Source organism: Rhodamnia argentea, chromosome 7 (genome assembly GCF_020921035.1).
Source record: "Rhodamnia argentea isolate NSW1041297 chromosome 7, ASM2092103v1, whole genome shotgun sequence".
NCBI classification, from domain to species: Eukaryota; Viridiplantae; Streptophyta; class Magnoliopsida; order Myrtales; family Myrtaceae; genus Rhodamnia; species Rhodamnia argentea.
Window position 1 is genome coordinate 10,095,410 of NC_063156.1, and position 22,988 is coordinate 10,118,397.

A 22,988-nucleotide genomic window follows, 5' to 3' on the forward strand; every position below is an offset into this window, starting at 1 on the left:
CTTTTCCTACTTACGTCGTCCTGTTGATTGGCAAGCGGCCGTCTGCACCCTGTGACTGATCCGCTTGAGTTTTGCGACCGAAGCATTCTCTCCTTCTCAAACTTCCGCGACTCGACCTCGCTAGCTGGGGTTGTCCTCGAGTTAGCGTTTGAGGACACATGGGGCTCCACAATGCCCTTGTGCTGGTTTACAATCAGTCCCCGGTTCCTTTTAGCATGTGAACCGGCCTTGTTGAAGTCGTTTTTCTCCTGCTGCGGTTCTCCGATGAAAGATGTTTTTCTTTCTTTAACGCTGCGAGGATCTACAGAAAGATTACAAGCACCAACAAGTAAAGAAAACTCAGCATGTGGGGGCCTCCAGCTAAAGAACAAGAATGTTCGTGCAGTAAATTAATACCAGCAACGTCCTCTTTGCCGCGGCCTATCTCTTCAACCATAGCCTTCCATCCCCTGCAAAAGAAAAGAATCGTACATTCGTGCTCTTGTAGGACCCAATTAGACAAATAAATTCAATGAAACAATCTTATCCTATGCAAAAAGAATAAAATAAAATGGACCACTCCATACATAGTAATGTGGTGGGCAAGCTGAGCATTCTTCTTCGATACGCAGTTCCTTCGGAGACTGTTGACGCTTACTCCGATTTTAGTTTTCTGCGAGAAATCATACAAATTAAATGACTAAGATACGAACAATTGTTGTAGAAAGAACGTATCACTCCATATGGAACTTCAATCAAACCTGCAATATATCCACAGTGATGCTCATCGACTCGAGTCTTCTCAGTGATTCATGCAGCGCGGGATCAGACTGCCGTACCAAGAAACAGAGCCAAGTTAGATAGCGTGCTCTACAGAAGATCTAAAGAATGGATAAGACTCGAAACGTCAATTTTAAGGGTCTGTAGACATAGTTAGCTCCGAAAAAAAAAAATTACGTCAACATCAACCGGTAAAGAAACAGAAACTCGCCAGCGATGGACCAAATTCAGAGTTAGGGTCACAGACCTCATGTCGGCTATTGTCCAAAACCCGCTTGATCCTTAAAACTTCCCCAACAACTTGAGAGGTTTCTTCCATATCATCGCTGAATGTCTCAGCTTCTCCCTGACTGTCCTTGACGTTCAGCACATCATGCGCGACATTACCCTCGTTGCCATTCGCCTTGCTTTCTTTACTCGCGGGTGCGCAATCTCCTCTGGCCCCAGCGGTCTCGCCCGAGAACAGCCGCTTCGCGATACGATCTCTTCGCAGCAGAAAATCTTTGGGGCGATCAAGCGCGGCGATGGCGATTGCCTTGTCAATGAACTCGAAGACGTCGGTGTCTGCGGTGGTTCTGAAGAATTCTCTCCAGACATCGATCGACTCCCCCATTGTGGAAACAGCGGAAGAGAAAATTAATTGCTTGGCGCGCAAGCAACGGCCGACGAACTGCAAGATAATCCTTTTTTTCTTTTTTAATCAACCGAATCGATCGTAACGTAACATCGGAACAACAACGAGGGAATCAGTAATGAAATCGTTACTAACCTTGAGAGAGATCCTCAGCTCTGCAATGTTGGAACAGAGCAGCGTTTGAGCGTCCGTAAGACTCGTCTCCGTGCCAAGACGAGAGAATTTAATGAATGACTTTCCTATCTAAGATCAAAAGGCGGCGAAGCCATCTCCACCGTTGGATTTCAAAGATTATAATCCGGGTCGTTCATATTTTCGATGAGTTTGTAAAATTTGAATTCCATGAAGAGTTGCTAGAATCTGAAATTTGAAAATTTACTTTTTGTCATTTTGGTACCGTTCTCCTGGTTTGTCAAGTAACTAACTTTCATCAAATTTTCTGAACATCTACTTTGATCTGATTCAAATCGTTAAATTTCGGAATGGGATTAGAACTAATTTGCTTTAATCCACGGTTAGAATAAATCGCGAAAATTATGCTTCTTATTTTGTATAATTCGTCCAAAACTTATTTGTTAAAACCAGAAGTAGAATCTGTTGTCCTCTAGCTTTCTGCCTTTCAAGGAGAAGACACGCTTACTGAGAATTGACTTCAATCCAAGGGTTTGAATTTCATTTCGTAAAAATCACCACGAGTTCTTGATTTATATTTCTCCAGAACAACATCCTACGAAAGACGCGACCAAAGACAAACGTAAGGAGCCCCAAGTACAAATGTAGTCTATTATATATCTCCCCTCTTTAATGAAATTATTTTGTTTGGTTGATTCTTTTGATCTATTTTTCACATCTGATTCTGATCTAAACCATGTATCTAATATTAAGCGAGTTTATAAATGACTGATTACAAAAGAAAATCCAACCAATTTACTCGTGAATATCTTGCATTCGATGCTCGCATTCGATGCGCCTAGCATTAAATGATGCGCCTTTTGTCGTACTTTATCATGAGTATTACTGCATTATATATATATTTATCTTCCGACGTAATCTCTTGGTTTAAAAAGCCGCGAGTGAAAATATTTACTTACACATAGCATCCGTAACATGTGTTGAAAACTAAGATATATTTACTGCAAGCTCTGAATCATACTAAATTATTCATATTAGATTTTACTTATTCGATTGATCTAAATTCACGATTTATCAATTTAAGGTTCCAATTGACATTTCGTATCCCAATTTAATAAACTATTATGTGGTTGAAAAGCTGAGATATCTTTGTCGTAAGCTATAAAGATTGATTTAGTAAAACCAAGGCGTTCTCCGAATTTGCTTCCGAGCAGTGGAAATGAATGACTGAATATTAAAAAAAAGAAAAAGAAAAGAAATGAAATGACAATGTGTAAAATTGCAAAAATGAATGATTGGAGATTTTTCTTGCATTGTAATTTATAAGACACTCGAAGTTATATGTTGCAACTTGAATGCTATGTCTATTCACAAGTCCAATAAAATACTTTAGAACTGGAATATTAGTTCATTAAATGTTTGACTATAGTCAATGTAGTGCCCTACTACACGGATTGACTTGTCAATCCATGGTAACTTCTTTTAGGATAGATAGCTGAATTAAAGATTTAATAATAAATGCTACTTCTTTCTAAGAAATATGATAAAAAAAAAAAAAAGGAAGTTCGCCTCGAGACAAGAATCTACATGCTGCTGTCTTAGAACTGGAATATAACTTTGATTCAACATGAGCCAATGTCAATGTCGCAGATCGTGGCGTTCGATAGGGATATACTCGTCTTTCCAGTCCTTCGTATACGTCCGGAGCACATTGATGAGAAGGGGGTTTCTCTCGCTTTTGACATAGTGAGCCCCGGTGGGAGGCCTGCACGACGGGGTATTAGCTCGGTGGTAGAGCGCTTTAACCATTTAGTCATGGATGCTTAGCGAGGATCCTCGTACATGGTGAATAAGCATCCTTTTCAACATGGGCCTCGTCATTCCAGATTGGGATTTTCAAAATGGATGCCGACTCTGATAAATACATTAGAAAGGGAGTCAAGGAGAGAACAAAAAGGATCTTCGAATGTGATATGATTTACTAAACTAGGTTATTCAATTTGCAGAAGTAGCACTAAAAACTCAAATGTAGCGAATGCATGTATACACTCGTATTTCACCGGAAATTTACCCAACATGCGGGGCTGACGAGGACCTTCCCTCCCCTCTGGTCACTAGGTGCTCCATGTTGAGGAGATTTATATGCGACTCGAATTCGACTCGATCCATGGACCGACGCTTCATTCTGTGTCCAAATTTATGGTGGTTGATGCCAAGTAAAAAAAAAAGCTACCCAAGCAGGTTTATAAATCTGTTGTTGGGCGGAACAAGTGATCGAACAATAAAATAGACAGAACAAGAAAATAAATCGGATACCCGATGTTCGTGGTTCGATCGTGAAGATCTACGTTCACGGAGAGAGCAGCAACGGATTTTTTACTATAGATCAAGCGATCAACGGAGATTACAAAATCACACTTGAGTTATTCAAATACTCTCGGTATTCCCTAGTCTCAATTGCATTCAATAAAGCATACGGTGTTTAGCATTCAATTCCTTACAAAATAATCTCTCAATCTCACGAATGAATTAAACGCAAATCTTACTATAAGATTTGGCCTGCTTCAATATTTGAATTATTGATGTAATTCCATGAAAAAAAAAAAACAAAAGGGACAACGACTCGAACGACGCTTCAAGACTCCCTCTTTGTTGATTTCCATCCCTTCACATGGGCGCGCTCACACACACACATAAATCATTCGCTACCATGAAGAGGAGTCCACGTCCAGCACGCATCTTAATGTAATTTGTCCAACCGTTCCAAGCTTCCTTCTTTTTGTCTTATTTTCTTTCCTTTTTATTTTTTTTTATTAAGCTGACAACTACATGGAATTAGATTTCGGTAATCGACAAAATCTGGACTAACCAAACAGGCAACTTAAAATCCAAATATTTAGTTTGGTTTCTTGTCGAAAAGGAAATATAATTACCACGGATATCGTCCACAAATATTTGTTTATTTTCGTAATTTCGATTTTAATCACAATCGCTTCGCTAAAAATACGAACTTCGTTACTACTCTCCCACAGCTAGACGTGGCCGATTCGTTCGAACCGCCGGTTCCCAGAAAAGGTGGAACAGCCGGTTCCCGGGCCCAACAGTTCTTTCTCCCCATCCCTTTTTTTTTTTTTTATAAAAAAACGGATCGGAACCGAAACCGGCACTTGAGGGCCGGTTCCAGATTCGAGCCAGTCAACGGGCCGGTTCCATTTGGCCATGTCTACCCACAGCCCCAATAGACTCAATTGCCGCAGACGTCTTTCAAGTCCAAGCCGCGCTTAAATTTTGTTATCATCCGAACACCAACTGTACATACACCTTTAACTGCTCCATAAGAACTTTTCGATATAACCTTCTCGACCACGGAAAAAACAAAATCACTGTTGCATCCATATCTGTCAGGAGACCGAATACTTGCCTTATCAATATAAGCATTTACAACAACTGTTGGCTTTGCATGCCTCACCTCATCACAAGCACTATCTATGTCGATTATTTTGCTAGTACCCGTTACCTCGGGAGTTTCTGGTTGTAACTCCACCTTAAGCTGAACACCATTCGGATCCGTGTGAGCACTGTTATAATCACTATTAGCCAGAAGTATTAGAGACTCGTTAAATGTAACTTCTCTACCGATAACTTGTGAATTTAATTTCGGGTACCACAATCGATAACCCCGCTCACCTTGCGTATGAACTAGGAATATGCACTTTCTTGCCCTCCCATCGAACTTACTTTCACTAAATCGAATAATATGGGCAACCAAATATTCTAATAACATAATAATTAGCAACGTTATGTGACCACACTTTTTCAAGAGTTCGATATCTAATGAGATCTATTCATTAGGTAGCTCGTTGTACTAAGCGCATCCACTGGAAATCTCCTAACCATATTAGTATAGAGAGTATTTTATGTCTCGTATCTAGTAATGTTCTGCTCATCGGCTTTGCAACATGTTTTGGTTCATTGGCACTAGTGCGATGTCTCACAATGTCTTCATTTATGTATAATTCATTTAACAGTTCCGAGCAAAACTCCATGCTTTTGTCAATGTACACATGCTTGATCATTTTGCTAGTCTCCTTTTCGATCAAAGCTCTCAACCGCTTGATTCTAACAACGTCATCAAATTTGTGTCTCAAGACAAATGCCCGAGTCCTTCTCGAGTAGTCATCTACAACTGTTAGTATAAATCTCGTACTCTTCCTTGAAGGAAACCGTGACAACTCGTGAACATCAAAGTAAATTAATTATGCAATTTCTGTGGTTTCTCGGCAGGTTGCACCAAACCGTATTTTTCGCCGTTGATCTAAATCACAGCACATGCATGCATTCGGTTTGTTAGCAATATAACCACACAATAAATTTCTTTCACTTAGAACCTTCAAGTTTCTCTCGTTAATGTGTCCCAAATGCATATGCCATAGTTCAGACCCTCAAATAGATGCATATGAAGTCTTCGCGGGGAATTTCGTCACTTCTCACCTTGGAGCTCATACATGCCATTATGCTTTATTCCTTTCATTATCACCAAAGTACCTCATACTATTTTCAGAATTTTACATTCTGATGAATATCGACACCCAGCTAAATCCAAAGCACTCAAGGAAACATTTTTTTGTTTAACTTTGGAATATGCATCACTCCAGTCAATGTCTTTACAATATTATCATGCATTCTGATTTTAACATTGCTAACACCTAAAACATTGCATTGAGTGTTGTTTCCCAAATGTACTTTAGTATTATTCGTGCACTGATAAGTAGTAAACCAGTTCCTGTTTGATGTATCATAAAAAGAACAACTAGAATCCATAATCCATCCGCCAAATAACGAATTCTCAGTGACGGACAAGACAAAATCAACATTATCTGAATTATTGCCAGGTATAATTGCTACACATACCTTATCTTCAAAGTTGATATCAACTAAACTCAATTAACTAACGATCACATTTAATTCATTGGTACGATTAGCAATCGAAGCGCCTTCTCTCATCTTTAAATTAAAAAAAGGTCGCATCAAATAGACCTTGTTGATCGCAAACGAATTCCACTATAAATTAAGCGATTAATTGACATTACAAAACAACACTCGAATTATTTAAACACTCTCAATATTTTGCAGTCCCAATTACATTCAATAACATGCACAATATTTAGCTTCCAATTCCTTAAGAAATAATTTTTCAATCTCATGAAAGAATTTAACGCAAATCCCACGATAAAATTTAATCTGTTTCAATACTTGAATTATTGAAGTAATTTCAAAAAAAAAAAAAAAACAAGGAGCAAGCGCTCGAACCGCGCTTCAAGACTCCCTCATCTTGATCAACGCCATCATGAATAGGAGTCCACGTCCAGCACGCATCTCGATGTAATTCGTCCACCCGTCAGTGAAATCCAAGCTTCCTTCTTTTTGTTTTATCTTCTTTCCTTTTTTTTTTTTTATAAAGCTGACAACTACCCGGAAATAGATTTCCGCAATCTACAAAATCTGGACGAATCAAACAAACAACTTAAAATCCAAATATTTAGTTTGGCTTCTTGTCTATCAGGAAATATAATTTCCACGGATACCGTTCATAAATATTTATTTATTTTTGCAATTTAGATTTTTCATCTCCGGCTCAAACTCGAGATATGAATTCAACACATGTATTAAGCAATGAAGTGTGGATCTATGCATAGTTCAGCAGAAATGCGCGAGCTTCGTTATTGTGAAACGATAAGTCTAATGGTGTACATTAAACAACCAAATCTATTGCGTTTCTCCTTCTTGGCCTTTCACTGTTCCTCGTCAATGGCGGCGCCATTGGCGCCATTCATCTGTTCCAAGATTCCAACTTGGCGGCGCTAGACTGAAGCATAGGGGTCATTATAGAGAACAAGTCTCGTGTTTCGCTTACACTGCTCGAAACAACGAAACACGAACATGGCTAAGTTGAAGATCATAGTCTCTCCGACGAGCTTCTTCTGCACAAGGGTCGAGTGGGCTCTAAAGCTGAAGGGCCTCGAGTACGAGCTCACTTTCGAAGACTGGAGAAAGGGGAAGAGCGAACTGCTTTTGAGGTCGAACCCGGCGCACAAGAAGGTGCCGGTGCTTCTGGACGATGGGGTCGTGATCGCGGAGTCGAAAGTGATTCTGGAGTACATCGACGAGAAGTGGAAGGGAGGTGATCTTTATCCGTTGCTGCCTCAGGACCCGTACGAGAGAGCTCAAGCTCGTTTCTGGGCTGAGTTTGCTGATGACAAGGTGACTCTTTTCGCTCTCTGGCAAGTGTTTCAGATTTTCATCTTTCAGAAACACTTGGACTTTTATATCATGCCATGTTTGTGGCCACAGCAGAATTGATTTCCCCGTCGAGTCAAATGATTCTTCTTGATGACATGCTTGCTTGTTCTGAGAACAGTGTGCCTTCGGCACTTGGGGAGCCTGTGGCGCCCAAGATGCGCAGGAAAAGGAGAAAGCAGTGGAGGCTGCATTGGAGTCTTTCGCATATCTCGAGAAGCAGATCGAAGGGAAGAAGTTCTTCGCCGGAGACAAGATAGGCTATTTGGATCTCGTGGCTGGTTGGATCCCGCATTGGCTCGGCGTCATGGAAGAAGTCGGAGGCCTGAAGATACTCGATGCCGAGAGGTTCCCATCCCTTCACGAATGGGCACAAAACTTTGTCGAAATTCCGCTGATTAAGGAATGCCTTCCACCTAGAGATAGGCTGGTTAACCATTTGACTGCTCGCCTGAGCGACCTGCGTTCCTCAGCACCGAGCAAGCCATAAAATGCAACGAGGGCAATGTGTTGCTCTTGTTTTCTGCCCTGTTCTCCTATTCTGTACTTGTAACCTTCTCATATGGCGCAATAATATCCCTGTAATCAGCTTTCTCTTGGGAGAATATAAGTGAATTCGATATTATTCCTGGAATCATCGTTCCGTTTGTAAGCTTCCAGTGGTTGAATGGGTTAATTAAAACGTGTATAGACCTCTGGGCAATGGCATCTACTATGAGTTGCAGACTGTCGATGTGATGAAACAGAATTGAGGGTTTTGATCATGTCAAAGTTCACCTGCTTAAATCAATCTGCTTGTAAGATTCCATAACTAGCAGTCCACTGGAGCAACACAAACATGATGCGGCCTTTCACAGAATCGAAAATGGATGACTCTTCCTGCTTTCAAGTCGGCGAGTAACAAAGATCATCTAATATCTCGCTCTCGAATTGCTCCTTCAGGAGTCCCTGACTAACGGCTCTCCAATGAGAAGTTTTAACTCTTTGGCTCTTGCAGGATTTCCTTCTGTGGTGTATATAGGCAGCTCCACAATTTTCTCTGTGCAAAAGCAACCATTCTTCTCTTCTGAAGATCCTCCTACTTCTTCAGGAGATGCGAAATACACTGGCAAAGTCGTCCAGGCTTCTTCACTTATTGTTCCCCTTACAGAACCAGGAAAGGGCTAAGGCCAGGGGATTTCTTGAAGTAATGGTTCTTACGTTAGACGGACGAACTATTCTGGAAAGAAAGATTGTAGCCCATCACTTCCTTTCAAAAACTGACTTGAGCCTAAGATGCCTACTTCACAAAAAAAGAAGAAGAAAAAATAGGACTATTCTGAAGTCGACAAACGAGGGAAACGTATTTTGGATGCAGGAAAAGTTGCACACGCAGACTTGAACTAGATTCTTGTGTCATATGCGGTAAATTTATCACATGTGTATTAGTTTGGGGTTTTTTTGTGTTATTAACCCTTTGTTTTTTGCCTATACTCCGTGGAAGTTGCGGCTCATGTGTGTTCGAGTTGTAGATCCGTTGACTAGTCACGACTTCTCGATCTGCATCCGTTTGGACAATCCGATCTGGCTGCAGAAACTGTTTCAATCACAGATTCATGGTTGTCATACTAAAATCTTTCATATTTTGCGTCCATTTTCATTTGTTAGACAAGGCGAGATGCAAGAAGGGAGGTTGTTTTGTTTCATGAGTAAACTGGCTTGTTTTCAAGATGGAGTTGGTCATATGGCTGTCTTTCGTTTTCTTCATCAGGGAAAGAGAGTTACTTGATCTAATGCCCAGACAGTCATGATCTACCTTGCTAGCTGATGACTTTTTGTGGCTATCGTCTAAATTGTGTTCCATAAATTTAGGTATAAGAAACAATATGTAGTTGAATTTGGTCATAATCCTATGCCGTTGATACCGATTCTAGTCTGTGGTGAATACCAGGAAAGATGAGAGAGATCCTTCATGTTCAAGATGGACAATGTGGTAACCAGATTGGATCCAAATTTTGGGAAGTCAGCCGTGACAAACGTGGGATCCGACTGAACAGTAAATTGGGACATCTGATCTGCAGCTTGAGCATGTCAATGTCTACTGCAATCACACAACTTAGACTTTTCACAAATATTTATTTATTTTTTCAATTTAGACTTTTCATCTCGAGTTCAAACTCGAGACATGAATTCAATACATGTATTAAGCAATGAAGTGTGGATCTCCGCATAGTTCAGCAGAAATGCGCGAGCTTTCTTGTTGTGGAACGATGAAGTCTAATGGTGTTCATTAAACAATCAAATCTATTGCGTTTCTCCTTCTTGGCCTTGCCTTTCACTGTTCCTCGTCAATGGCGGCGCCATTGGCGCCATTCATCTGTTCCAAGATTCCAAATTGGCAGAGCTAGACTAAGACATAGGGGTCATTATAGAGAACAAGTCTCGTGTTTCGCGTACACTGCTCGAAACAACGAAACGCGAACATGGCTAAGTTGAAGATCATCGTCTCTCCGACGAGCTTCTTCTGCACAAGGATCGAGTGGGCTCTAAAGCTGAAGGGCCTCGAGTACGAGCTCACTTTTGAAGACTGGAGCAAGGGGAAGAGCGAACTGCTTTTGAGGTCGAACCCGGCGCACAAGAAGGTGCCGGTGCTTCTGGACGATGGGGTCGTGATCGCGGAGTCGAAAGTGATTCTGGAGTACATTGATGAGAAGTGGAAGGGAGGTGATCTTTATCCGTTGCTGCCTCAGGACCCTTATGAGAGAGCTCAAGCTCGTTTCTGGGCTCAGTTTGCTGATGACAAGGTGACCCTTTTTCACTCTTTGGCAAGTGTTTCAGATTTTCGTCTTTCAGAAACAAGACTTTTATATCATGCCATGTTTGTGGCTACAGCAGAATTGATTTCCCGTCGAGGCAAATGATTCTTTTTTATGACATGCTTGCCTGTTCTGAGAACAGTGTTTCATCGGCACTTGGGGAGCCTGTCGTGCCGAAGATGCGCAGGAAAAGGAGAAAGCAGTGGAGGCTGCATTGGAGTCTTTCACATTTCTGGAGAAGCAGATCAAAGGGAAGAAGTTCTTCGCGGGAGACAAGATAGGCTATTTGGATCTCGTGGCCGGTTGGATCTCGCATTGGCTTGGCGTCTTGGAAGAAGCAGGAGGCCTGAAGATACTTGATGCCGAGAGGTTCCCATCCCTTCATGAATGGGCACAAAACTTTGCCGAAATTCCGCCGATTAAGGAATGCCTTCCACCTAGAGATATGCTGGTTAACTATTGGACTGCTCTCCTGAGCCGCCTGCGTTCCTCAGCACCGAGCAAGCTATAAAATGCAACCCAAGCAATGTGCTGCTCTTGTTTTTCTGCCCTGTTCTCCTCTTTTGTACTTGTAACCTTCTCATATGGCGCAATAACATCCCTGTAATCAGCTTTCTCTTGGGAGAATATAAGTGAATTCGATATTATTCCTGGAATCACCGTTCCTTGTGTAAGCTTCCAGTGGTTGAATGGGTTAATTAAAAGGTGTATAGATCTCTAGGCAATGGCATCTAACTCTGGATCATTAAAGGTAAGGCGAGATTCACTACCTCACCCTGCTTCTGACAGTCTTAACGTTGAAGCCATGGTTTCGACTTGGTTTTTGTGACATCGGTAACATCATTTTTTTTTTTTTTTTCAGATGTATTGCAATCAAAAGTGAAGGTGCGATGCGTAGTTCGAATTAGTTCTCTAACGAAAAAAAAGAAGAAAAAGATTGAATGAGTTCCCGCGTGGTGTCATTGAATCCACTGTGAGTTGCAGATTGTCGATGTGATGAAACAGAATATGCAGCTCCAAAGTTCAAACCCAGATGCTTGTTAAACTTGCACCGTACAAAGCACTTGAATTGAGGGTTTTGATCATGTCAAAGTTCACCTGCTTAAATCAATCTGCTTGTCAGATTCCATAACTAGAAGTCCACTGGAGCAACACAAACATGATGCAGCCTTTCACAGAATCGAAAATGGATGACTCTTCCCGCTTTCGAGTATGCGAGAAACAAAGATCATCTCATATCTCGCTCCTGAATTGCGCCTTCTGGAGTCCCTTACTAACGGCTCTCCAATGAGAAGTTTAAACTCTTTGGCTCTTGCAGGATTGTTTATAGGCAGCTCCACAATTTTCTCTGTGCAAAAGCAACCACTCTTCTCTTCAGAAGATCCTCTTACTTCTTCAGGAGACGCGAAATACACCGGCAAAGTCGTCCAGTCATCTTCACTTATTGTTCCCCTCACAGAACCAGGAAAGGGAAAAGGCAAGCGGGTTTCGTGAAGTAATGGTTCTCAGGTTAGACGGACGAACTATTCTGGAAAGAGAGATTGTAGCCCATCCCTTCCTTTCAGAAACTGACTTGTGCCTAAGATGCCTACTTCACCCAAAAAAAGAAAAAAAGAAAAATAGAACAATTCTGAAGTCGACAAACGAGGGAAACATATTTTGGATGCGGGAAAGGTCGCACACGCAGACTTGAACTAGATTGTTGCATCAAATGAGGTAAATTTATCACATATGTACCAGTTTGGGGTTTTTCGTGATATTAACACTTCATTTTTTGCCCGTACCCTGTGAAAGTTGCGGCTCATGTTTGCACGAGTTGTAGATTCGTTGACTAGCCATGAGTTCTCGATCTGCATCCGTTTGGACAGCCCGATCTGGCTGCAGAAACTGTTTCAATCACAGATTCATGTTTGTCATACTAAAATCTTTCATATTTTGCGTCCATTTTCATTTGTTAGACAGGGCGAGATGCAAGAAGTTTGGTTGTTTTGTTTCATGAGTAAACTGGCTTGCTTTCAAGATGGGGTTGGTCATATGGCTGTCTTTCGTTTTCTTCATCAGGGAAAGAGAGTTACTTGATCTAATGCCCAGACAGTCATGATCTACCTTGCTAGCTGATGACTTTCCGTGGCTATCGTCTAAATCGCGTTCCATAAAGTTAGGTATAAGAAACAATATGTAGTTAAATTTGGTCATAATCCTACGCCGTTGATACCGATTCTAGTCTGTAGTGAATACCAGGAAAGATGAGAGAGATCCTTCATGTTCAAGGTGGACAATGTGGTAACCAGAGATTGGATCCAAATTTTGGGAAGTCATCCGTGACAAATGTGGGATCCGACTGATCGGTAAATTGGGACATCTGATCTGCAGCTTGAGCACGTCGATGTCTACTGCAATGACACAACTTATGGTAGATTTGTTCCTCGAGCTGTGCCGATGGATCTTGAGCCGGGCACCCTGGATAGCGCTCGAACTGGTCCCTATGGCCATGGGCAGATCTTCACGCTTGATGACTTTGTATTTGGGCAATCAGCTCAGGAAGACGCTCTTTTTCTTTTGTTAATTTCAGTTGCTTGCTACCTATCTCCTCCATTGATAAAACCATTTTTAACTGACAGGCCAAACAAATTTAACTCCATCCAGAGAAAGTGGTAGTCTCCCATGTTATAACCGAATGTAACGAGCTGAATTCTAGAGACACAAAGCACATCTAATTCGTCAGTGATCCATTTCTTATGGCCACAGAAGCAATTTGTTATAGGAGGTAAAGACAAACTAGCACATCATATCTCAGAAATTGAGGTTTTGATTACAGGTTGCCGGATACAATTTCCGGCAAAGAATACATCAACATCGCCTCCTAGAATACGACTCTAACGGTTAACTCGCGGTGGTCTTAATTGCCTTCAAACGCATGAAACCCGGCTCCACGAACTCCCCCTCCGCCGACGAGCTTTTGCAGCTGTTGCTCGCGGAAGCGTAAGACTTGCTGTCATCTTTGGGAGATTGCACGGATCCAATACCTGCATTGTCCGCCGCCTTTTGTCTGTGGAGAAGGAGTAGAAGGAAATTAGTATTGACAGAAGAATTTACACGGTGCTGCCTTAGAAAAGTAGTCGTTCTCTATTTCTTTTTAGGTTCATAATAAAATCACAGATGTTATGAAGTTGTAACTACGAGTTTAATAAAAAAGCACGAAGTCGTAGGTCACTCCACCATTAGTTTGAAATAGGAGAATGCTTCCATGATAGTCTAACAAGACTGTCGGTTATTTCCGACAAAAAATTCACGTACCATCATCGTGTGTTTTGTATAAAGCACTCATTAATTGAAATATCTTGGGGTCGGAAATAATGACAGTATCCTCAAACTATCGGACTAGCGGCTTTCTTTGAAATATACATCAACACACCATCCAGTATTATCTCATCACGCAGTCGAGCTCTCAAATCATCATTTCCACGAAAAAAATACTCATAATAACAAGGCCCGCGACATTTTGTGGAAAAAGTCTCTAACCACGCGTAGATCATCATGCTTAAGCAATAACAATACATATAGATGATTAATTCATTCGTCCGCGTACTAAAAAGGGAAGAAGAAGATGGACATTTTGGTTGCAAATTGTTGCCGAGGGCCGCGACGCCTCGCCCAGTGGCTGGAGCGACTCTACCGCAGCAAAAAAAAAAAAAAAAACCCAAAGTAAAGGAAAACGAAGGAAGCAAATTAAAAAAAATTTGAAAAATATATTATATACACACACACACTTAAGTTATATATTTAGTCAGCCCAAAAAAATATAATCGTAAATCTCCAACGGAAGAAAAAGAAACTTATCGTAGGTATTTTTATATATACATGATAAAATTTATCATGTATAAATAAAAGTTTATATTTATTATACAACGTGTCCCAACGTATCGAAATTTTCTATATTTTTTTTTTTGTAAAATCACGTGTCGGCAATTCGTGTGATGTTATCTTGCGTATCCCGTGTCGTGTCGGTGCTATATAGTTGGGCCGGTGGACACAGACGAAGGAAGGTTGGGATGGTGGGGCTAGTGAGGCCGAAGTCGCTTTCGAATATGGATTTTAGGGTGCGTTTGTTTGAAATGCATGGCGTCGAGAGAGTGCGAGTGTCGAAGCGTGAGCAGAGAGAGTAGAGCGACGTCCTCCGGGTCGTTTTATGGTTTTCTTTGTCCTTTAATTTATCTAACTTCGATACAACATGAGTCAGTGTCAATGCCGCAAATTATGGGGTTCGATAGGGGTATACTCGTCTTTCCATGAGCGTCCTTCCCAACTTGGGCCATGGTCATTCCGTTCTTGGGTTTCAGAATGGATGCCGCCCCTGATCAGTACACTCGAAAGGGAACCGGAGAGAAAACAAAATCTTCGAATGTGATATGATTTACAGAAGAAGTAATTTTTTTTTTGGGGGTCGAAATACTGCAGAAGTATTTACCAAACAAAACTATTCAATTTGCAGAACTAGCTCTAAAAATTTCATATGAATGTAGCCATAAAATACATGTATGCACGCGTATAAGTCTTTTCTGCTCCTATGGTTAGTGAGATTAAATTCGAAATCGATCCATGGACCGACGGTTCATTCTGTGCTAGTTTTATGGTGGTTGATACTAAGTTTAGACCTGTATACTGAGCTTTGTTCTTGTTTCAAGATGAATTTATGTTGGACGACGAACTCTAATGGTGTACGCTAAACGACCAAATCTATTTCGTTTCTCCTTCTTGGCCTTGCCTTTCACTGTTCCTCGTCAATGGCCGCACCTTTCTTCTGCTCCAAGATTCAACCTTGGCAGCAGTAGACTAGCGTGGGGATCGTTTTCAAGAACACTTCTCATGTTTATTTATATACTTGAGATCTCTCATGCTCGATTACACTGCTCCGAACAACGAAAACACGAACATGGCTAAGTTAAAGATCATAGTCTCCGCGACTAGCTTGTTCTGCACGAGGATTGAGTGGGCTCTAAAGCTGAAGGGCCTCGAGTACGAGCTCACTTTCGAAGACTGGAGCAAGGGGAAGAGCGAATTGCTTTTGAAGTCGAACCCGGCACACAAGAAGGTCCCGGTGCTCTTGGACGATGGGATCGTGATCGCAGAGTCGAAAGTGATTCTGGAGTACATTGATGAGAAGTGGAAGGGAGGCGATCTTTATCCGTTGTTGCCTCAAGACCCTTGCGAGAGAGCTCAAGCTCGTTTCTGGGCTCAGTTTGCTGATGACAAGGTCTCTTCTGACTCTTTTTGTATCATGCATGTTTGTGGGTTGTGGCTACAGCAGAATTAATTTCCCATCGAGTCGAATAATTCTTCTTGATGACAAGCTTGCTTGTTCTGAGAACAGTGTGTCTTCGGCACTTGGGGAGCCTGCTGTGCCGATGATGCCCTGGAAAAGGAGAAAGCAGTGGAGACCGCATTAGAGTCTTTCACTTATCTGGAGAAGCAGATTGAGGGGAAGAAGTTCTTCGCGGGAGACAAGATAGGCTATTTGGATCTCGTGGCCGGTTGGATCCCGCATTGGCTCGGCGTCATGGAAGAAACTGGAGGCATTAAGATACTCGATCCTGAGAGGTTCCCATCCCTTCATGAATGGGCACAAAACTTCATCGATATTCCGCTGATTAAGGAATGCTATCCACCTAGAGACATGCTGGTTAACTATTCGACTGTTCTCCTGAGCTACCTGCGTTCCTCGACACCGAACAAGCCATAAAATACGCCCTGACCAATGTGTTGCTCTTTTTGTTCTGCCCTGTTTTCCTCTCTTATACTTATAACCATGTGATACGGCGCAATAACATACTTATAATCAGCTTTCTCTTGGGAGATTATAAGTGATTTCGATATTATTCCTGGGATCACCATTCCTTGTGTAAGCTTCCAGTGGTTGAACGGTTTAATTAAAAGGTGTACAGACCTCTAAGCAATGACATCTAACTCTGGATCAGTAGTTAATCAAGCAAGAAGCATTACCTCGGGAACGTGATTCAGTATCTTCCCCTGCTTCCGACAGTCTTAATGTTGAAGCCATGGCTTCGACTTGGTTTTTGTGAGATTGGTAAGTTCTTTCTGTGCAGATGTATCAGTATCAAAAGTGCAGGTGTGACTCGAAGGTTGAATTAGTACTCGAACAAAGAAAACGATTGAATCAGTTCTCATGTGGTGTCATTGAATCTGCTATGAGTTACAGATTGCCGATGTGATGATGAAACTGAAACTGCAATCTAAATAACGAAGATTGAATGGCTGTTACCTGCTTGATGAGGTCCATGACCCAAGATCCCAGCAAATCCATGGACTTGGTGGCAACATTTTCAACAAGAGCAGTCACATCTGGGCGCCCCGGAATGATAAGGGCCGTTAGTCCCCCAAAGAAGAAATTCCATTATGGTCCAATTCTGCCCTGTATTACACACTCGGACATTGCAATAGTTGATTGATCACAACATCAGATTGGTTGACATATAATATAGAAAGAAAAGAAAGTGAGGGGTCAGGAGAGAAAAGAACCTCGGTTGTAGAAAGCAATTCATGTTTATGGCAAACTGTGCTTAAGTACATATGTCGGGTCTAGGTTTTAGACAAAAATTTTCAGAACAGTCGAAGCCGGTTACAGCATTCTGTCTGAAATTCGCCCGATCAATATTGAAAACAGCCAAAAGTAGGCAAACAAAAATTTTCTTGTGAGAAAAACTATGCACAACTACTTCTCCACCATTCACAAGGACATGAGCGTGCGGAGATCGTCCAACCCAATCTCCTTCCGATCTTTCGAAGCCCTCCTCCCAAAAGCTTCCCTTGCCAATTTCTTCTTCCTCTCCTGCAACTCCAATATCCTCTCTTCAATACTGTTACGTGCTATCAATCTCACGATCTTCACATCCTCCTTTTGCCCGATCCTATGAACTCGATCCATGGCCTGCTCCTCGATCGCAGGGTTCCACCACGGTTCTAGCAGATAAACCGTTGATGCAGCCGTCAGATTTATACCGGCCCCAGAAGCCTTGAGGCTGGCGAGCAACACGGTGGTTGTACTTTCCTCCTGTGCTCCAAACTCTTCGATCACTTGTGCCCTCTTTTTTGCATTCATCGAACCGTCTAAGCGCAAGATCTTGAAACCGGCTGCTCTAAGCGGCTCTTCCAAAAGTAATAGCATTCTTCTAAATTGAGAATACACAACTGATTTTGAAGTCGAATTTCGGTCCTTCGCTGCTAGGAGGAGTTTCAAAAGAGTAGTAACTTTGGCAGAAGAAACAGATTCCGAACAATTTTCCACTTTGCCACTTTCAGATGATTCCGATGGAGCAGAGAACAAATCAGACTCGGTCAAAGGACCGCGACAAAGGGGACAGTTCCTTTTTGAGTTCTGTAGAGTCTTGAGAATGCAGGCTCGGCAATAGATGTGAGCACAGCAAGTAATTATGAGATCAGTAGATGGAGAAATGCATATTGGGCAATCAAAATCTTCACCATCTTGTAGCACTGCAACCAACTTCGTCAGCAACTCTGGGTTATTAGATACATCTGCCACATTAGCGATCTGGGTTATTAGATATATCCGCCACATTTGACATTGCAGTAATCTTTTGTACATTGCACATCTAAGAAAAGCACAAAGGACCTCCACAACCGTAGTTGGTCTCCCAAGGGCTAATAATAGAAATGCAATCTCAATATATGACACTATCTAGGCCTGGTAACTTAAAAATAGAAAATTCAATTGCATAATGAGCCCAAAGTACAAATTTAAGGATATCAATCATTAACCAAAATTTAAGTTACTATAAAGTCTTAAAAGTGTGTTCTTCAAACTCAATGTAACAACACACTTCTTCAGATCCTAATCATAACTCCCAAGGCAATTTTAGATAGCTCAGTGGCAGGCAGATTGCAGAATTAGTTTTATCATGCGATGCTGCCGTGGGTTGACTGGCACGTATCAAATATCCACATTAATACTGTTTAAGTAAACTGACTTCATATTTGAGCCGACCAGAGTTTTAGATCCAGGCTGACTTCTTCACAAGCAAGCTATACACACTGTTCAGAAGAGTAAAACATGTCCAACTCCCATCCTCGATAGAGAGTCTTACTCCAAATTTGATTACTAATGAAAAAAGACCTTGCCCTAATCAATGTCCCAAAATAGGCAAAATTTCCTTCGAGCGTAAATCAAGAGAACGTCCAAATACACATGCTGATCCATGAACAGATTGTTAAGTGAACTAGAGGAACCATTATGACAGCAACTCTTTCTTTCTTCCCAATTTTGGCCAAGTGGGAAACTAGGGGAAAGTCAAGAACCAGAAATGCTTAAACAACTGAAACCTAGTTCTGCATGACAAATGTTTACAGACGTAAAACCACAAAAAACAGCTGTGACAACAATTGCACGATACTAACTCAACCACCAAAACTACCTCAAACAATTTTCACAAACTTGTCCTCTCGACGGTGGAATAATATATCGAGTATAAAGTGACACACAATGTCAGGCTGTTAGGACTCGGAAATACCTTCAATATTGTTAGATGGGAGAAGCGACTTCAGATCTGGAGGGCACAAAGCCATGCTAATGCATATCTGTCTAAGTCTTAGGATTATACCAAGCACAGTAGTGTAATTTCGCATCAAACTACCAGCATTGATACATTCCTGGACAGCACTCTTGGCCTCTCTTTCCATCTGGTCATACAATTCACGTTCTTCACGAGAAAGTTCGACATAACAAGTCTCTATTGTTTTTTGGGGTAATCCAATCAAACCCTTGTCCTTTGTCCTTCGTAGAGAAATGGTGGCCATCAGAACCTGAAATGAAGCAAAGTACATTATAATACCACGTTCAGGGCATGTCTCACACAAGAACAGAAATTAACAGTCACAACTATTAGGCACATGAGAATAAAAGCTGTATATGAACTTACATGGCGATTTCATCATCAAAGACATTTATCCTGATTTTATAAGTCAAAGCGATTGTTATAATGCTCATACTAGTCAATGAAATTAACAGTCACAACTATTAGGCACATAAGCATAAAAGCTGTATATGAACTTACGAGGCAATTTCATCATCAAAGACATTTATCCTGATTTTATAAGTCAAAGTGTATAATGCTCATACTAGTCAATGAATCACATGGAAGAAGGAGAAACTATACACTTCTCTCTGTCCCTCACATTTGATTAACTGCAGTGTATCATGTATTAATAATCTCAAGCAGCATTTTAAGATTTCTTAAGTAAGATAAGACAAAAACTAAGAGGCACAGATGACATGTTATTGAATCGAATAATATGCCTAGAAAATTCCATTTTAACATAACCTCATAAATGGACATCCTGCAATATTAATCTTCAAAACTGGACATATATACCTTTCTCTTCAATGCATAAATTGTTAGGAAAACAACGACACCAAAAAATTACCTGGAGACGTGAAAGGCCTGTCTGATTCCCTTGGCTGAGAGGACGCTGGATCAAGCTTTGCCAGTAACTCTTTATAGAAAAAGGCTCAAACCGCAAAAATGCCATCAACGAGAACAAGTCAAACGAACCATTCTGAATAGGTGTGCCAGTTACCACCCACCTCCTCTTAGCCTTCAAGTTAGTGACCGCTTGGCTCTGTTGGGCATTCACATTCTTAATCAGATGAGCCTCATCCAAAATGACTCTCCACCACTCTATCTTTTTCACAGGAGATTCTTCCCAAGGTCCCTCAGTAGCCAATATGGTATATGTCGTCAGCACAATATCATATTTCCTAAGCTCCTCGGCATCTCTCGTCCTGTCTCCATAATACATATACACTTTCATCTTCCCAGGTATAGTATGCTCACTTAGCTGTGTAATCCAAGTGGAAAACACAGATGGAGGGCACACAACTAATGTCGATTTGGTACTTGGCGCATCAGACATCTCATCATCTACACTCCAAGACGTTGCCTTCCAATTGCTAGTCGAACCAGTGTTTCGAGTTTTACGCTTCTTTTGAGACTGAGAAACCCCTTTACTCGTCCTACCCCTCTTACCCTTTCTGTTAGCCGAATCAGATCTAACCTCGTCATCCCCACATTGTTCACTACCACTGTTTACACCAAGACTACCATACCGAAATCCAGATAGTATAGAACTACCAAATTTGTCAAAAGCAATCAAAGAAAGCAAAGTAAGAGTCTTACCCAACCCCATATCATCTGCAAAAATACCGCCTCGCAGAGGCTCCGGCCGCTTATCTGTGTGATAGTTCGTCAACACGTTCACGTACTGACCATCTCTCAGCTCCCAAAACGGCGGCAAATCCCCGGAATTCTCCCGATGAACCAACCAACCCAACCCCTTCTTCTGATGATCGAAGAGCGCAGACTTTATCACCTCCCTCGGTGGCTCCAGCGCTTCCATCATCGCATTCTTCCCGACATTCTTGTCGACCAGCTTAAAAATCTCATCCACACTCCTCACCTCCTTCCCACCCTTCTTCTCCTTCACCACGACCGCCTCCGACAAGGCAAAAGAAGCACCCGCGTCCGAAATGAGCACCAACCCTCCTCGCGAAATAGCCGACTTCACGAGGTCGAAGGCCTCGACCCTCGCAAAGATGTGAACTTGGCAGGCGATTCTGAACTTGCTCCCGCCGCTGCGAGTGTTGGGCACAATGCCCTCCACAGAGATCAAATTGGAGTCAATCAAAGGAGCAAGGACGGCGGCGACGTCGCGCTCGATGTGGCCGACCTGGATGGTCCTGGTGTTGAGGACCCGGATGGCGTTCTCGTCGTAGGGATTCAGAGGTTCGCGGACGAGGCCCACCATCTCGCGGCCGCTGATGGTGCCGGAATAGTGGCGGAGTCCGACTATGTTGGCGATGATGAAGCCAAGGAGGTAAGTGTCGGAGGTGGACGCTTGAGAGGAAGAAGAAGAAGACTGGGAGACTTGCGAAGCGATGGGTTCGTCGTCCGGTTCACAGAATTGCCAGTAAAGGGCCTGGAGGGCGTTGCCGACGAGGTCCTCCATGGCTAGAGAGAGAAAGAGAGGCGCCTCGAAGGTTTCTCTGTTTTGAAATTAAAGGTTTCAGAGAGAGAAAGAGTGTGTCGGTTGATGGTGTGCACCCGTCACTCCGGTCTGAGATGTTGTTTGAATGCAAACGAACGGGCGGGTCGACCCTCGAGAGAGAGATTAGCCCGAGAGCCCGTCACTACAGCGCTATTAAAATATTAACAGGTAGAAAGACTATGCATGTCATGGCTAGATCATCTAACACGGATTGTTCAAAAATTCGCTCACAACATAAATTAAACTCGCAATCTTGCGGAAGCGATAACCCTGTTGTTATCGAATCAATCATTTTTAATGATCACGACATACGATGAAACATTTCAGATATATCATTTGTACCGAACATTATATAATTAGGCTAACTCTTTGCAAGATTTTCAAATACAAATAACAACTTAATTATCGAGAGATTTCTCGTTTTCATGAGCCAAAATGGTATTGTTAGGCCTTTATTATGGTTTGAAGTGAAACCGTATGGACTTGCTCCGTAGAACATTGGGTTTTGAGCTATAATGAAGTGGCATTTCATTTGCAAGTAAATATTGACATCTTTCCACAGATAAATAAAATTTCAAAACGGTGGGTTTGGGCAAGTATCTAGGCATGGCCATGGGCCGTGAACCGACGATTTCGGTTCGTGAGCCGGCAACTCCGGTTCGTGGCCACAATGGAATTGCAATCGGCCCTTGAAGGGGCAGTTCCGGTTCGGAACAATCGGTTTGGGTTTCGAATTTAAAATTTAATTTTAAATAATAAATTATGAAATTAAAAAATAAAAAATTATCAATTATAAATTATAGTCAAATTGTACATTGTAATCAAATATGGGGGGAAAACAAGGGAAATGAAATGGGCTTGAACTTAATGAATTATCATTAAACACTTACATATCTTTTTGGGGATAGAAGAATCAAAGCCCATGTAGTTTTTTTACCTTTAATAACCTCAACTTACCTCATCGTCAATCGTCACTACCCGTTGTGGTACTCATGGCGGTGATATCTCCACTATCATCATTGAAGAATTCGTCGTCTCGATCCAGCTATTGTTGTAGAAATTTAGCCTTTGTCAAATCATGGACACAAGCTTGAGCCTCCACCGGATCCGGATTTAATCTTGAACGGTGGTCATCCAAAATTAATCCTCCAATGATAAATGCTTGTTCAATCGCAATTGTTGAAGAAGGGATTGCTAACATCCGTCTTATGATGAGAGTGAGGATCGGGAATTGAGTTGAATGAGTCTTCCATCACTCCAGAATTTTGAAATCAGACTTGTGTTCGGAATCACGG

The 22,988-nt window shown here is 41.8% G+C and overlaps 5 protein-coding genes across 6 annotated transcripts in view; 3 read left to right on the plus strand and 2 right to left on the minus strand.

Moving 5' to 3' along the window:
* LOC115737776 (probable mediator of RNA polymerase II transcription subunit 26b) overlaps positions 1–1,587 on the minus strand; it is a 111,951-nt gene extending 110,364 nt beyond the window's left edge. The window contains exons 1-5 of the mRNA XM_048281704.1: positions 1,529–1,587; positions 1,007–1,429; positions 741–809; positions 567–652; positions 397–449 (exon numbers count right to left, since the gene is read on the minus strand). Of these exons, the coding sequence (XP_048137661.1) occupies positions 397–449; positions 567–652; positions 741–809; positions 1,007–1,372 (574 nt within the window). The 5' untranslated portion in view covers positions 1,373–1,429; positions 1,529–1,587. The remainder of the gene's footprint in view (positions 1–396; positions 450–566; positions 653–740; positions 810–1,006; positions 1,430–1,528) is intronic.
* A 5,757-nt stretch (positions 1,588–7,344) lies between these two features.
* On the plus strand, positions 7,345–8,390 carry LOC115737690 (glutathione transferase GST 23-like). The gene is made up of 2 exons (XM_030669967.2): positions 7,345–7,786; positions 7,944–8,390. Exons 1-2 carry the CDS (start codon positions 7,466–7,468, stop codon positions 8,310–8,312), a joined length of 690 nt encoding a protein of 229 aa, XP_030525827.1. The 5' UTR covers positions 7,345–7,465; the 3' UTR covers positions 8,313–8,390.
* Positions 8,391–10,170: 1,780 nt separating this feature from the next.
* On the plus strand, positions 10,171–11,331 carry LOC125312521 (glutathione transferase GST 23-like). The gene is made up of 2 exons (XM_048282191.1): positions 10,171–10,605; positions 10,760–11,331. Exons 1-2 carry the CDS (start codon positions 10,285–10,287, stop codon positions 11,126–11,128), a joined length of 690 nt encoding a protein of 229 aa, XP_048138148.1. The 5' UTR covers positions 10,171–10,284; the 3' UTR covers positions 11,129–11,331.
* A 4,019-nt stretch (positions 11,332–15,350) lies between these two features.
* Positions 15,351–16,508, plus strand: LOC115737689 (glutathione transferase GST 23-like). Its single transcript, XM_030669963.2, has 2 exons — positions 15,351–15,871; positions 15,989–16,508. Exons 1-2 carry the CDS (start codon positions 15,512–15,514, stop codon positions 16,355–16,357), a joined length of 729 nt encoding a protein of 242 aa, XP_030525823.1. The 5' UTR covers positions 15,351–15,511; the 3' UTR covers positions 16,358–16,508.
* A 637-nt stretch (positions 16,509–17,145) lies between these two features.
* Positions 17,146–21,710, minus strand: LOC115737687 (putative SWI/SNF-related matrix-associated actin-dependent regulator of chromatin subfamily A member 3-like 1). 2 transcript variants are annotated; one of them, XM_030669961.2, is made up of 4 exons: positions 20,781–21,710; positions 20,074–20,750; positions 19,161–19,452; positions 17,146–18,168 (listed from the first exon to the last, which is right to left on the minus strand). In XM_030669961.2, the coding sequence occupies exons 1-4, from the start codon at positions 21,652–21,654 to the stop codon at positions 17,363–17,365; spliced, it is 2,649 nt and encodes an 882-aa protein (XP_030525821.1). In that variant the 5' UTR covers positions 21,655–21,710; the 3' UTR covers positions 17,146–17,362. The 2 variants fall into 2 exon arrangements, with proteins under 2 accessions (XP_030525821.1, XP_030525820.1); XM_030669960.2 differs by having other exon boundaries at positions 20,074–21,710.
* Between the last annotated feature and the right edge of the window lie 1,278 nt (positions 21,711–22,988).